Source organism: Ochlerotatus camptorhynchus, unplaced genomic scaffold (genome assembly GCF_037179485.1).
Source record: "Ochlerotatus camptorhynchus isolate MF236.1 unplaced genomic scaffold, CSIRO-AGI_Acam_v1.1 ptg000232l, whole genome shotgun sequence".
Lineage (NCBI taxonomy): Eukaryota > Metazoa > Arthropoda > Insecta > Diptera > Culicidae > Ochlerotatus > Ochlerotatus camptorhynchus.
The window spans coordinates 2764500-2780102 of NW_027040722.1; the positions used below are offsets into that span (position 1 = coordinate 2764500).

Here is a 15603-nt window from a genome sequence, read left to right on the forward strand (position 1 = left end):
TTGCTAAAAGCTCTCGCTTTTTTTAAATTATTGGAACTTCGTTGATGTTCTCTAATCAACTTAGTTAATTTTTCGATTTTTTTAGATCTTGAAATTTCTATGATATAACACCCTTGAAAAACTCTTACATTTTCCGGATGTTCATACAATTTTTATTGTGTTCCAGAAATTTTCTCTGAGCAAACCGAAGTTTCCGAAAATTCCGGTTTGTGGAATTTCCTTAAAATTGTTTGAACTGCCCTTTAATTCTCTGATCTGTTTTGATATTTCTCGGAGCTTCCCGAATACTCTCAACTCTAATGAAGATCTCGGTACTGCTTAAAAACAAAAAAAAAATGAATTTTCTGGATTTCTGTAAAGTTCCTGAAATATTTCTGAAGTTTTCATAAATTTTCTGAAAGTCTTTGTACTGAATCTTTCGGGTTCTCGATTTTATTTCAGCACCTCATGGAACTATCCTGGATTTGTCAAAACTCACGCTTATACATTTTTAAACCAATTCTAGCTTTTCTGAGATCAATAGAAAAGTTTGCACATTTTTGTTAGTACGAAACGTCAAGACATTAAAAATGTTGTGATCTTAGACTTGCTAAAATTAAGTAAGTGTTCAACTTCAAAATTCAATGGATTTGATACTAAAGCTGTTTCTTTAAAACTGATTGTCATGTCTTACAAACGTTTGCGTTAAAAACATATTTTTAACGCATTTCATAAATAGCATTTTTATTATAAACCTGGAAATTATCCACCAAAGTTATGGAAAAACCTGAAAAACTCAGGGAACTTTATTTAACCAAATGAGTGGACGCCCTGTAGATAGAGAAAAAGGATTAAACGTAATAAAACTCTATACCAGGTCGTCGAATTGTTCAAAAATAGAACAAAATGTAGGCCTATCTAGAAGAATGATCAATCTTGAAATAAATTCACGTTTAAAGTTTAAAATAGTGACTTATTACAAGAAAAAGTGACTTTAGTGACTTGGACTTAAAAAAAGAGACTTTTTAGTGACTGGCTTTAAAAAAGTGACTCGCTACCCGAGCAAAGCTGAAATCAAAATTTGCTGTTATGATGTAACTTATTTTGAATACTCTAGTTGATCTCATTTTGGTTGACTTAACGGTTAACACAGCAAAAATGAAAGCAAAATTTTGTTTAATCCTGCTTTCAATGAAATCAAATTGATTACAGTCATACCTCGATATAAAGCAACCTCGATATAACGTAACTCGATATAACGTAACTTCCACCTCGATATAACGTAACTTTTTTTTAAGTCTAAAACTTGAAAATTTCAACTCAAAATCGATTATTAACGTTACAAATGCATTTTAAATTATTTTATACATAGTATTATTAAATTTTTCATATGACGCTGGGTTGAATAAACATTTTTTTTTTGCTTTATTATAGAGACTTTTAGCCTGTAACCGGTTCGTCTCTTTTAAGGATTGGGGCTCCTGAGGGGCCCCGGAGAGAGGAAATAAATAAATTACATAGTGTTTGTTACAGAGTTTAAGTATTTTAGAGTTCTGTGTCGATTGTTTTAACAGTAAGGAAGTTAAACGAAGTTGTGGTTAATTTCCGAGAGAGAGAGAGAGTCAATGTCCGTAGCCTGCGGGGTTGTCATCGTTGTTCTTCCGTTTGACACGTCATTTAGAGAGCTGGTGTTGTCCAAGTGCCATCGTTCGTCCGTTGTCGTGTCATTGTTCGTTGCGGGGTTCTACGTATATTGATAATAGCCTGTGTCTTTAAGGAAGTCGAGAAGTGATCTTTCCCTGTCTGGGTCATTGGATAATGCGTCTCTGATGCTGAGACCGATACCGTACTGGTCTCAGAGGTTTTGATGTGCAGGGCAATTTATTATGAGATGCTCAACTGATATTTTGGTTGAGCACCCCATACATTGTTTGTGGAATCCATCACGGGATCCGAGATCGTGTGAGAATCTGGTGTAGCCGCAGCGTAATCTGGACAGTACTCTCTGGTCCTTCCAGTTTTTGGTGTCGGACCAGCATTTCGTATCTCTCGGGGTCTCGGGTATTAGCCCATTCCTTGTCCCATGCCGAAGCGATGATCGTTTTGATCCAGATTTTTAAATCCGCTGTAGGGACTTCCGGTTCCACTGGGGTTTTTGATCTGCCGATCGCTGCCAGCTTGTCCGCAGCCTTGTTTCCACTGATATTGCAGTGGCTGGGAACCCAGGCATATACGGTGTTACTGTTCGAAGCCATTCTGATTGCTTGCACCAACGGTTATCGGTTCTTCGGACTCTCAAAGGCCTTCAGCACTCTGACCGAATCGGTAATGATGGCCTTCCAGGAAAAACTGGACTCCGTAACGGCTGAGAAGATGGCAGCTGCCTCAGCCGAGAAGATCGATGTAGGCTTAGGAAGGCCTCTGCTGGTATCTAGGTTGGGGCCGAATACGCCATAGCCGACTTCTTGAATAAACAACATTTTTATCCTAGAGAGAGAAGCCAGCTCAATGACGGATGGTTTGTTTTCTTTGTCTTCTTTTTTTTCTCCCCTACCCAATCGTGTTGTTGGTTTGCGAAGACAAGCCTGGGCCCGTACGAAAAAATTTGTTTTCAAAAGGATGATAGCCCCATTTCTAATGTTCGGCCTAGTTTGCAGTGACAGTTCATGACTGGATCTCGATGACGTTTGCATGATCGATAGCAAAGCTGTCTCCTCTTTCTCAGATTTTTATTATTTCAGGCATGGGAGGCATGTAATTAATTAATTTAACTTTATTAGGGAGGCTTTCAGCCTTGGGCTGGTTCGCCTCCACCGGGAGGCATGTAACGAAAAGTTTATAAATGGAGAAATAAACCAATACATACTGGGAAATATTTCATTCGACGGAGAAAACATCCAGCAATTTTGACGTAGGACTACGTCTGTGATCTCTATATGGGGGTACACATTGTGAAAACCCACAATTGAACATGTAACAAAATTATGAAAGATTTTGAACAGTTATAACTCTGTCCATATCGGATGGATTTTAAATCTAAACAAGCCAATCGATTGGAAAGTCATCTACAAATCTGTTAAAATGAACACTTTATCAATTGTCAATAGGTCACTATGTGCAACTGTTGCTATCATAATTTAAATTATCACCGATTGCCTGCGAAAAGCGCTTTTCCTAACACAGATTTAAACATTGATTTCACTCCGGTCTTGCCAAACGGTGTTTATTCAATCACTACGTATGGTGAGTGGTGGTGTTCGGTCGTCATCAGCAGCAGCAGCAGCAGCAGTGCTTTCGGCGCTTGGCGTTCTCCAGTACATAATAAAAGCCTGCCGGCATGCAGCTAGCTGCATGCTCTCGATTCAGCCTTCGATTCTACGAAGAAAGAGGTCGAAGCCGCACCGCTACTGATCGGATTCAGTTGCGCGTCGTGCGCCACAGTGGACCATCTATTCCAAGTGCATCGCCCTCGTTCCAAACCACATACAGCTCGCCAGCTTTATCTGTATTGAACACCCTAATAGTAGCTCAGCATGACTCAACCATTACGACAAAACTTTCCTTTTCAGAACCACCATAAATTTGTTAAATAGTTTTTTTTTCTGGACATTTCTCAAGGTCATTAATCGGATATCAGTTCCCATAAGTTTCAATCTAACATACCATGTATTTTTAAGACAACCCACAATTACAAAAAACCAAAGCTGGTCGTGGCATGAAAGTGGTTTGATTTTGATCCAGAGATGATGGATTTTAATTCGTGGAAATTTTTCAACAAATGAGAATAAGACTATCAATTTACATGTGGGCCATCTATGCCAAGTGCGTCAACCTCGTTCCAAACAACATACAGCTCGTCAGCTTCATCAGTGTTGAACACCCTATTAGTAGCTCAGCATTACTCAATCATCACGACAAAACGGTCCTTTTCTGGACCACCATAAATTTGTTAAAAATCTCCTTCTGCAGTTAACAAATAACAGTTTTCATATAGGACCACAGAATTTTGTGGCAATAACGACATGGTGATCGGGGGCTCGCTCTTCCCCCATCGGCCAGTGCACAAAGTCACGTGAGTTTCCCGAGATGAACATACCGAAAATCAGATCGACCACATCTGCATCAGCCGAGAATGGAGACGGAGCCTTCTTGATGTCCGGAATAAACGCAGCGCCGTCATCGCGTCTGACCATCACCTTCTAATCGGCGAAATCTGCCTACGCATGGCGCGGATCCAGCGACGGGAGGAGAGACTCGGGCGGCGGTTCAACATACGCCGACTTGAAGATCGAGCGGTAAAAAGGTCTTTTGTTGAAGAACTTGAGACTCGAGCTTCGGACGTTCCAGAAGGTGGCAGCGTAGAAGAACAATGGACGGCCATCAAGAATACCTTTATAGAAACAAGCGAGAACAACTTGGGTGAGCTGCGCACCCAGAGGAAAGAGTGGATCACAGATGAAACCTGGTGGAAGATTGAGGAGCGTAGAGAAGCAAAAGCCACGATAGTGCGGGCGAGAACCAGAGGAGCTGACCCCATGCTATCCGCACAAATGTTGCATCAACTATTCTGTAATATCTGGGACACCGCGACTTTTCCGGCCGACTGGATGCAGGGACCTTCACTAACCAAAGAAGGGGTATCTGACTGTGTGCGACAATTGGCGAGGCATCATGTTACTGTGTATTGTTCTCAAAGTTCTGTGCAAAGTTATCCTGAATCGGATACAGGAGAAGATCGACGCGACTCTCCGACGGCAGCAGGCAGGATGAATCTATATTCTCTCACACGGACATCACAAACTAACACTTCCTTGTGTGGCACGTTTCATTGGGTTCCTAGATTCGCCTAAATGCATTACCAATGCATGTATTTGTATATTGTGTGGCAAGCACAATAATACTATGCCCAGGGAAGTCGAGAAAATTTTCAACCCGAAAGATTCCCTCGACTTTCCTTCATTTTCCGTCGATCTTGTTTTCCGTACTGAATACCAGTGCTACCGACGCCAGGGAGCCAGCTCCCACACAACGACTTTACTTCCCTTCCGAAGGAAGGCATGATCAGAGATTTTATGCCCCAGAAATACCCCACAGGCACCGACTAGGATTGAAGCCCAGGCCTTTTGGGATGAGAGGCAATCACGTTTACCACTAAACCACCGGTGCCGCAGTTCATTCACTGTTGGTATCGATTCCATGTTCACACAAACGGCACCATTTGAAATATTTAAAGAGTTTTAAGGATATAGATTTTAAACAACGAAAAGAACTAAGCACAAAAACAAGTGTACCGACCAATCGCGGTCCTACATCAACCTTCCGTTCGTGCCCCTAGGCACAGACTCTAGTACTTTTTTTCATTTTCATATATTTCATGTAAGCTTTGGGAACTTATCTAATAAAATTGGGGAAAATTATATAAGAAAGGTTTTGTAAACCTGTTAGATGACTAGAAAAAAATGGGTCATCTTTGGGTTACAATAAACAATTTTTGATTTTATAAAAATATTTTTTTTTTGCTTCGATATAACGTAACTCGATACAACGTAACGTTGCTTTATATCGAGGTACGACTGTACTCATTTTGCATTCATAATGGTTAACTAAATACGGGCCTGGCATAAATGGTTAGCATCCATGCTTCTAACGCTGAAAGACTGAAAAGTTGAATAAGTCAAATCTCACTCCGGGCAAGTCAGGAATAACCTAAAATGTGTTAACCAAAACAAATAAACAATAATCATTAGTTCAACAACAGATGAACTTAAATTAAATTTTAAACAAGACGTTAAGAGCAGAACTTCAAGTTAAGTTGCTTTCATTTAAAAAGTTTTTACTGCATAATGAAATCACAATATGATATCAGACTTATGTCGCGACAATTGAAATTAAAATGAGTTTTCATTATGATAGAAACTGCAAATTTTAATATCGATTTGCTTTCATTTTGTTAACCGACTTTGCTATACCAGTCCTGGAATAGTCTGATTTTGAGTCCAATATTTGTAACCTTGTATGGACCTAAAATAAAATATATTAAATGTCTGATATTAGATTCTGATTTTCCATCAAAGTTCTCGAAAGCACTGCTCATGTTTGAGAATTTTCATGAAGGAAACATCTTTTCTAAAATATCGGATTCTGATATCTAATCAAACTTTCAAATCCCAGAATTTCCAAATTTTCCCAAAGTCCATTTTTAAATCTTAAATTAAGACTTCATTCGCAGTACAGTAAAACCCTAAAGCAGCGGTTCGCAAACTTCTGTTGATTGCTACCCATTTTGAGAAATTCCATAAGCTCGCGACCCACCTATATTGAATACAGCAGATGTTGTGAAGCCAAAATGGCTATAGAATACCAAGAAATGCATTCAAACTATAAAACTGCCTGAAACCAAAAATAAAACAAAATGGCATAGGTTGAAAATTATGTTCTTCGTCCAAGCAACAAAATAACTAAGAAAAGGCCAGGGTAAAAGGTTCTCTAATAAAAAAAAAACTAATCGAACTTAAATAAATTTCAAACAAGTTAAAACACCTAAAAAAAAATAAAATAAAATACCATTTAGCTTTTAGCCAAATTAGTTAAAAAAAAGACCTCAAATGTCCAAAAAAATTCTGAAAACTAAAAATGGCCTTAAAATGCTAGTGTGGCTTTCAACAACGTTGAAATGTCTCGAAAACACTCAAAATAATATTGTTCTGTACCCTACTACGTACAGAAACTCTCCCAAACTCTCACCACATAGAATCGAACCATCTCTCCTCTCGTACGGACACTACCATGGAACCGATATCAGATTGGATAATATTAGGTAGCGATAACGATCGGAACTAATGACGTCACTGCGGTGATCGTCTAGCAGTGTTACAGTAGGGATCGACAAATCTATATACAGCTATCCCCCGAAGAACGCGTTACCCGAGCAAAGTCGGTTAACAAAATGAAAGCAAATCGATATTAAAGTGTGCAGTTCCTATCATAATGAAAACTCATTTTGATTTCAAATGTTGCGACATAAGTCTGATATCATATTGTGCTTTCATTATGCAGTCAAGACGTTTTAAATGAAAGCAACTTAACTTGAAGTTCTGCTGTTTACGTCTTGTTTAAAATTTAATTGAAATTCATCTGTCGTTGAACTAATGATTATCGTTTATCTGATTTGTTTAACACATTTTAGGTCATTCGTGATTTGCCCGCGGTGAGATTGGAGCCTAAGTCTTTCAGCTTGAGAAACATGAATGGTAACCATTTACTCTAGGCCCGTATTCAGTTAAACATTATGAATGCAAAATCAGTAATCAAATTGATTTCATTGAAAGCAGGATTAGTTTTCCGTTTGCTTCAACAGTGTAAAATTTTGCTCTCATTTTTGCTGTGTTAACCGTTAAGTCAACCAAAATGAGATCAACTGGAGTATTCAAAATAAGTTACATCATAACAGCAAATTTTGATTTCCATTTGATCTTCAGCTTTGCTCGGGTACCCACTGAGTTGCACCCACCGCTTTTTCTCGGCGGGGTTTTTTTTGCATGTGAGTAGTGCCAATGGAGATTACTAGTTCGCTAGTAAATCAGAGCGCTTGGTTGAAAACCCACCGAGCCAAAGCGGTGGGTAGAACTCAGTGGGTAACGCGTTCTTCGGGGAAAAGCTGTATATGTATATAAATGAATTTGTCTATCTGTCTGACCCTTATAGACTCGGAAACTACTAAGCCGATTGGTGTGAAAATTTGAATGCAGGGGTTTTAGGGGCAAGGAAAGGTTCTTATGATGGTTCGAGACCCCTCCACCCGCTGTAAGGGGGGGCTCCCATACAAATGAAACAGAAATTCCTGCATAACTCGAGAACTAATCAAGCACATGGAACCAAATTTGGCATGTGGAGATCATATGAGATAGTCCCTTAGATATTGAATCCCGAGCATAGTCGGGCACACTCAGCTAGTATAATATATTTAGGAATAACCAGTCGGCTCTGACTCTCAAAGAGGGATGGATAGAGTAGAGCCACAAGGATTTAATATGTTATGAGTGTTATGTAATGAACCTTGTAAATATGTAAAGTGTTGTAAATAAATTATATGTTAGTAGTATGAACTTGACATGGAAATATATGTGATGTGTGATTGAATTGAGGATTGTGCTGTGTTGTAAAGAATGTGGATCGAAGGAACCTCAAAAAGAAAACAATCGAAGCGCCTACATCTGCTCTTATTACCAAAATGATCCAGATAAATGCCAAAAAGGCCTTAAAATCCCTAACACGAGCTAAAAGGACAACTCTCACAATAATCTTGAAACGTAATAATGGTCTCAAAGACACTAAAAATGGCCCGATGAAGTCAAAGTTCATCTTTCCAAACTGGCTTTAAAATGTTGAAATATCCTTGAAATTTCCAAATTGACCTGAAAACAACAATTTACCAATAATCCTGAAATTAAATTGAACAGCCCTAAAAACGCCAACAAGATTAACAAATGTACCGAAAAAAAATGGCATTGAAATTCGTTAAAGATTTGAGGACACAAAAATATTTATGGGGAGATGAATTTAAGAGATTTAAATTAGTGTAAGAAATTTTCAAACGCAGGCTGCGACCCACCGGTGGATCGCGACCCATAGATTGAGAACCCGAGCAAAGTCGGTTAACAAAATGAAAGCAAATCGATATTAAAGTGTGCAGTTTCTATCATAATGAAAACTCATTTTGATTTCAAATGTTGCGACATATGTCTGATATCATATTGTGCTTTCATTATGCAGTCAAGACGTTTTAAATGAAAGCAACTTAACTTGAAGTTCTGCTGTTTATGTCTTGTTTAAAATTTAATTGAAATTCCTCTGTCGTTGAACTAATGATTATCGTTTATTTGATTTGTTTAACACATTTAAGGTCATTCGTGACTTGCCCGCGTTGAGATTGGAGCATAAGTCTTTCAGCTTGAGAAACATGAATGGTAACCATTTACTCTAGGCCCGTATTCAGTTAAACATTATGAATGCAAAATCAGTAATCAAATTGATTTCATTGAAAGCAGGATTAGTTTTCCGTTTGCTTCAACAGTGTAAAATTTTGCTCTCATTTTTGCTGTGTTAACCGTTAAGTCAACCAAAATGAGATCAACTGGAGTATTCAAAATAAGTTACATCATAACAGCAAATTTTGATTTCAATTTGATCTTCAGCTTTGCTCGGGAAACGCTCCTAAAGAATTGTTCATGTTGTGGCATTCCGAAAAGTGTTACATTCAGGGGCTCTACCCTGTTTGGCATAAACACGAAAAAAGAACTACTCATGTTTGAAAGAACAGTAAACACTACTTAATGATTATTTACCTTACATCTTCTGTTGAAGTACAACCGGGGGACAAATATAACTATTTATTGGTATAAGTAGTGGTTTATGCACATTTATGCCAAACGGGATAGAGCGGAAAACAATGCTATTCAAAAAATGCATGATGAACTCACCTATGGGACTAGTGTTTCCTTGCAGCTGCTTGTACTGCTGTTCGTCGTGCAGGTCGATCATCTTCCGATTGAGAAGAAGCGGTGACGAAGGGTTGCTGAAACCGGGTCTGTTGCCGTTTAACATTGATACTCCACCTCCTCCGCCATCCTCACCCGGCAGGGGTGGCTTAAACGATTTCTGTTCGGACTTGCGATGCGAAAACGGAGACGTGGTCAGATTTTTGAATATACTCTGGCCCAAACTGCTCAGGGTCGATTCCTTCTTGGGACTTCCGTAGGCGGCGTGCAGTGGACTATCGGCCAAATTGGAATTCGGATCTGTTGCTGCTGCTGCTGCTGCTACTGCCCTTCGCGGTAAAAATGGCGAATGTTTGTACTTTCGATTCACTTCCGGACCGGTGTTGCTAATGTTGTTACTACTGCTGCTGCTGCTGTTACTATTACTAAATATCGCACTTTTTGGTTGCAATTTAAGATAATGTGCCTGAGGTGTTTGCATTTGCTGCGGTTGTGCGGGCGAGGGAGATCGCATATCGAAGGTTGTAGTGGAAGACGAGGTAGCTTGTGACGGTGCTAAGCTGATGCTGCTAAGTTTCACCTGCAGAGTTTGCTGCTGGGCATCGATATTGTTCTGGTGCTGTTGCTCGAAGGTTGGTTTATTATGGTTCGACAAATTGCTAGACTTGATCGGTATTGACGAAGCTATTGCTGATTGCTTTTGCTGGTTGGACTGTGCCTGAACCGCTTCCGTCAGACTTTCGTAGGGGGTCGGGACTCTGCAACAACAAGCCAGGGTAAGTTTCATTGCAGCACCGTCGCTTTTAACATCATATAAGGTAATATAGGTATCGTGTATCGGAAAAAAATCTAACGGTTAGTACCATGCAACACATTCACAGAGCAAATCTACTGTTATGGGTGGTTAATGCAATTGAAATGACCAGCGATACGGCTAAATAAATTGTAAATAATGGTTGAAAAGTATACTTACTGATTAGAACTTAAAAATACTAAAGAAATAGTTACCTACAAATAAACAAAAATAATCAAAAGTACTATGGTGCTCACGGGGTGTGGTAGTTGTCGGTAGTAAAATGTAGTATAGATATAGCAGGCAAAGATCGTGGAAAAGAACTGAAAATCAGTTAAGTTGTTTGAGGCACTGAAAATTGCGTTAAATGGTTTAAAACCATTGAAGTTATTCCACTGCTGAATATATAGTTATAGGATATTTAGCTAGACTGGAATAGATAGAACTATTTTGGCGATTCAAAATTTTCTATATTTGTTCTGCAGCTACTTAAACGATTCTGGTTTATAAAAAGGGGTAAGTCGAAAACGCCAAAAGTTTCCGCCAGAAATGTGGTACAGTGTCAAATGGATAAGACAACCGTAGTCTTCAATCACGAGAGTAAATACCGGTCAACAGCGGTTCTGTTCTGTTGTGACCAATTAAGACAAAATTTCGGGACGGGACTACCAATATCTAGCACGGAATAATATCTCTAGATTAACATTTGAAATAGGCGGAACAATGGCCTTAAACGCAAATTTCTCGAGCATCAAAACACTTCCAAGCAATCTAACACCAGCATCCGATAGAGCAAGCTTCCTTTGTCAAATGGCATTGTTGTAGCGAATTCGTTTATTGTTCAGTTCCAACCTGGATCGGGTATCAAGATTGGGCCTGCAGTTTTTCTGGTTCCTCAGATTGAGGTTCGCACGTACTTTCCCCGATAATAAACGAATTCGCTATTAGTTTGCGTGGGTGTGTTTTGATTCTCGAGAAATTTGCGTTTAAAGCCATTGTTTACGTTTGGTTGTTCCGCCTATTTCGATTGTTGGTCTAGTATAATTTGAAATTGTTTTAAACAGTACGGGACATAATCTCTGCATCAAGTAAAAAATCTGAGATTCCTGTACTGTTACAGAGAAAGAAACTGTAAACTGTCACTTGAGTGTGGATAACATTTTTAGGATTACAACTATCAATTTCCTCTATCAATCGGAAATTGTCGAGAAGATGATTTTTTCGTATCGCATTTGAGGTAGGTATGTCAATTTTGGAATACCACTTTCGACTTTTCTTTTATGTTTGATCAGAATCATCAAGTCGTTATCGTGTGGCTACGAATGCAAGTAAAAGTAATAGTAGTATTTAGTAGCAGTGGAGCAAAAACACTTCGATATTAATTAGTGTAAGCTCAAGTTAATAAACTAGTTAGTGGCAAACATTAGAGAAACTAAGCGCAGTGTCTATTGGAGCGAGTGTCAGTTGAATCGCCTTGCAAGAGAGCGCCTTTAATCAAACTTGAACTTTCATAAAAGTAACATCTAAAACAATCCTCATCGAAACATTGTTGCAGGATTAAAAGAAATTAGTAATTATGAAGAAAGGTAAAATCGAAAATTGTAAATTGCAAAATCATGCAGGAGGAAAAACATAAACTGTTTTCTAGATGAACCTACCTATTCTGATCCGACGCCGACGATAAAGGCCTCTGGATGCTGACGGAGGTCGGCGAACTGGCGGAGGCAATCGCATTCGAGGATACAACACCACTAGTGGAGGCAACCAGCTGCGGGTTACTCAGCTGGATACCACTGCTGAGAGCCACGTCCCGGAACCAGCCGGCAACGTCGACGGATTCCAGTTCGGCCCGCTGCAGAAACGGATGCTTCAGCAGGTCCGGATACTTAGGTCGGGCTTCGTAGTCCTTCTGCAGGCAGAGCTTGACAAAGTCTCGGAAGTTCGAACTAAATTCCTGGTCATCGGGCAAACTGGGCGGGCTGGATGTGAGCACTTTGGTGAGAACCTCAAAGTCGGTATTACAATTGCGGTAGGGAAAAACGGCAGTGGCCAGCTCGACCAGCGTTATACCCAAGGACCACACATCCGCTCGGATATCGTACGACTGGTTGGCCGGGTCGATTCGTTCGGGCTGAAATTGGAAACGAAATTGGCGGTGCATTAGGGGTGGCTAGAATCGTCGGAATCGGAGACGCTCTGGGAATCTTTCTAATTGGTTAAAATGGAGAACCTTTTCTCTATTGATTATCTGAGATTTGAGGAGCAAAAACTTTTGTTTGTTCAACCAGCGAAACTGTACTACAATTAACTGATACTGCTGCCTTGAAAGTAGGTACCACTTACCGCCATATAAGCCGCGCAACCAGCCGCCCGGGTCCGGGCATTCGAGTCCACCAACCGACCGCTGATGCCGAAATCGCACAGCTTGATATTCCCTCGGTCGTCGATCAGTATGTTCGACGGTTTCACATCCCGATGGATGACGTTGTGGCGGTCCTTTAGGTAGGCCAGTGCATTGACCGTGGCCACCGTCACCTTGCCCAGTATTCGCTCGGGAACGGGCTTTTTGGACTTTTTCTGCAGCTTATCGAAACAGGTCGTCATCAGTTCCATGCAGATCCACACGTCCGCATCGGTGATGAAGCAGCCCAAGCACTTGACGATGTAGCGGCACTTTTCCGACTTGAGCACCACATCCAGATCCATGATGATTCGTTTGTTTTCCTCCTCGATTCCGGTGCGACGCATTTGCTGCAATCCGAGAACGATAGTAGGGATCAGTAAATTATGACACCACGCCCACGGATTGAGTCGGCAAACGGCAACTCACCTTAACGGCAATGATCGCCCCGCTCGGCTTGTGGCGCATCTTGACCACGTGTCCGCTGGTTCCGCTACCCAGCTCGCCCAGATCCTGCATATCGGTTAGCGTCGTTTTGAACACCTGACCGTTGATTTTGATCATGCCGCTCTTGTCGATGATCTTCATCAGCTCCGCTTCGTTCCTTCGGCTGCCGGACTGGGTCCTGAGAGGTAGATCCAGATCTAGATTGGGGCCTGAAAATACAACAACAAATACGTGGATTAACCTATTATATAATTATAATTTGCAGCACATTACGTTACATTTTACTACAAATGTTATTGAAGAAGAAGGAATTCTTGCATGTGCAATCTTCCAACTCGTAACTGAGAATGTTTCTGTCTTCTGAAGTCAGTGCTGCTTGCTGCTACTCTAATTTGTAAATCAGATTCAATCAATTCCGTTCAATGTATGCTATCCGTCATAAGTATGGAATCTCCTTGGCTCCTAGTTGCAACACTAATGTTGAACATTGCAATTGTTCAGCCATCCATAGAAAAAGGTAAATTTCTTTGTAAAATATCAGCACATTTAAACATTTCAAAACTTCTCAAAAGCTACAGGTCTTCATCAACCGATGCCTGCGGTATATAATTGATACCTGGCGGCCTCACAACTAGATCTCGAATGCTGAGCTGAATCTTCGATACTACCACAAGCACAATACGAAGATAGTGGAAACTAAATCTGCAAGCAAGTACTGGGTTGGAACCCAGCAAGCCATAGCAAGAGGCATACTCAGGGGCTCATGGCGTGGAGCATCAACAAGGATATCAAACAAGTCGATAGGAATTTGACTCGAGGCCCCTCCGTGATTGATCAAAATTAGTTCCATTGATCAGTTACCGTCCATTCTCATGGTACAAGTTTCAGTTACTCCATATATTGAAGATCAATAATGGTGCCGTCTAGAAATCACCTTGATATTGATAAGTGATCCCTAATAAAATGTGTTATGTTGCGGCCTGATAAGAAAATAATGCAGAACTTCTGCACAGTAAGCAAAAACGGTGGCCACTAGCCAACCGAACCCTCCAACGATCGTTCAAGCCCGCCCGCATGAACAGGTTTGCTATGGGTGATGCGAAGATGGGCCTCAATCAAAATCGAACCATTTTCGAGTTGCCAAATCCAGCCAATTTTGACGTAGACTACGTCTTACGGGAAGGTACTGGGGGTAAATCGAAAATCTAAAATTGCGACCGTCACGAAAAGGTGTAAGGTTTTGAACGCTTATAACTTTGTCATTTATAGATGAAATTAAAATCCAAATACACCAATCGATAGGAAATAACTCTCATAACTACAATAAACGCTTTTTTTTTTCAATTTTCCATAAAAACTGTTGAGAAATGTACAAATAAAAAGTGATTATTTTATAACTGTTTTCGTGAAATAAACGTTCTCCCCATACCCAGTCGTCATAATTGAGTACCATTTGGTTGCACATCGTGCTGCTTGACTCTGAAAAGTTATAAAACAGCGCTGCTTTTATGCCTCAACTCAACGAACACATTCTTTGCTCAACTGTTGAGCTGTTCAGTTCGTATCAGTTTCGCTCGAGTTCTCGATTTTATTTTGGTGCAAATCAAGCCCAGCGCGTCGCAGGAAGACGCCGGAAAACGAGTACTGCAAGCCAACCAGTATGCAGTACTCCCGGAAGAAAATGGCGATGGTGACGCCGTTCCCATTGCAAGAAGAGAGCGGATTCCCCCGCTTTCACGCCGATGTAGGATGTTGCCAAGCTGGGTGCCGAACTGGCAAACACAAGCTGCTGCCTCGCTTCAAGATTTGCAGCAGCGGTACCAAAATAATGTGCCTGGAGGAGTACAAACAAATAGGATGTTTCCTGAAGAACAACAACGTGGACTTCTTCACGCATGATCTGCCATCGAGCAAGCCACTGAAGGTGGTTTTGCGTGGATTACCGTCGTTCGAGGCGACTGCGGTGAAATCCGAGTTGGAGCGGTTTAGACTCGAACCTGAGGCAGTGTACCCGATGAACCGGCGTCCCAACCCCAACACCAGCTTCCATGATCAGTTGTTCCTGGTGCATTTCACAAAGGGATCCACCAGTCTTGCGGCTCTGAGATCCAAAATCCGGGACCTGTTTCAGGTCATCATCAGTTGGGAGCATTACAAACCCCAACATCGTGATGTAACGCAGTGTATGAACTGCCTCTCATATGGCCATGACACCAAAAACTGCCACTAAAGACAAACTGCGGCAAGTGTGCTGGAACTCACTCAACTGCGTCCTGTGAGCAAGTCGATGACATCGAGCCAACGTGTGCCAACTGCGGTGGAAACCATCAAGCCTCCAATCGCGGATGTCCCAAGCGAGTGGAGTTCATTAATATCCGTCGGAAGGCCACAATCAACAACCAGCTCGGTCGCCTCCGTAATCATCGTTCGCCTCCTGTACTCACGGAAGTCCAGTACCCAGCTCTCCAGCCTCGTCGACATGTTCC

At 40.9% G+C, this 15603-nt stretch overlaps 1 protein-coding gene across 3 annotated transcripts in view; it reads right to left on the bottom strand.

The window, feature by feature from the left end:
- The window catches only part of LOC135704195 (dual specificity mitogen-activated protein kinase kinase hemipterous-like), a 54584-nt gene that overhangs the window by 19899 nt on the left and 19082 nt on the right, over positions 1-15603 (bottom strand). For all 3 annotated transcript variants that reach the window (XM_065225643.1, XM_065225642.1, XM_065225641.1), the window contains exons 2-5: positions 13100-13326; positions 12613-13020; positions 11928-12400; positions 9459-10234 (exon numbers count right to left, since the gene is read on the bottom strand). In XM_065225643.1, coding sequence (XP_065081715.1) covers positions 9459-10234; positions 11928-12400; positions 12613-13020; positions 13100-13326 — 1884 coding nt within the window. The remainder of the gene's footprint in view (positions 1-9458; positions 10235-11927; positions 12401-12612; positions 13021-13099; positions 13327-15603) is intronic.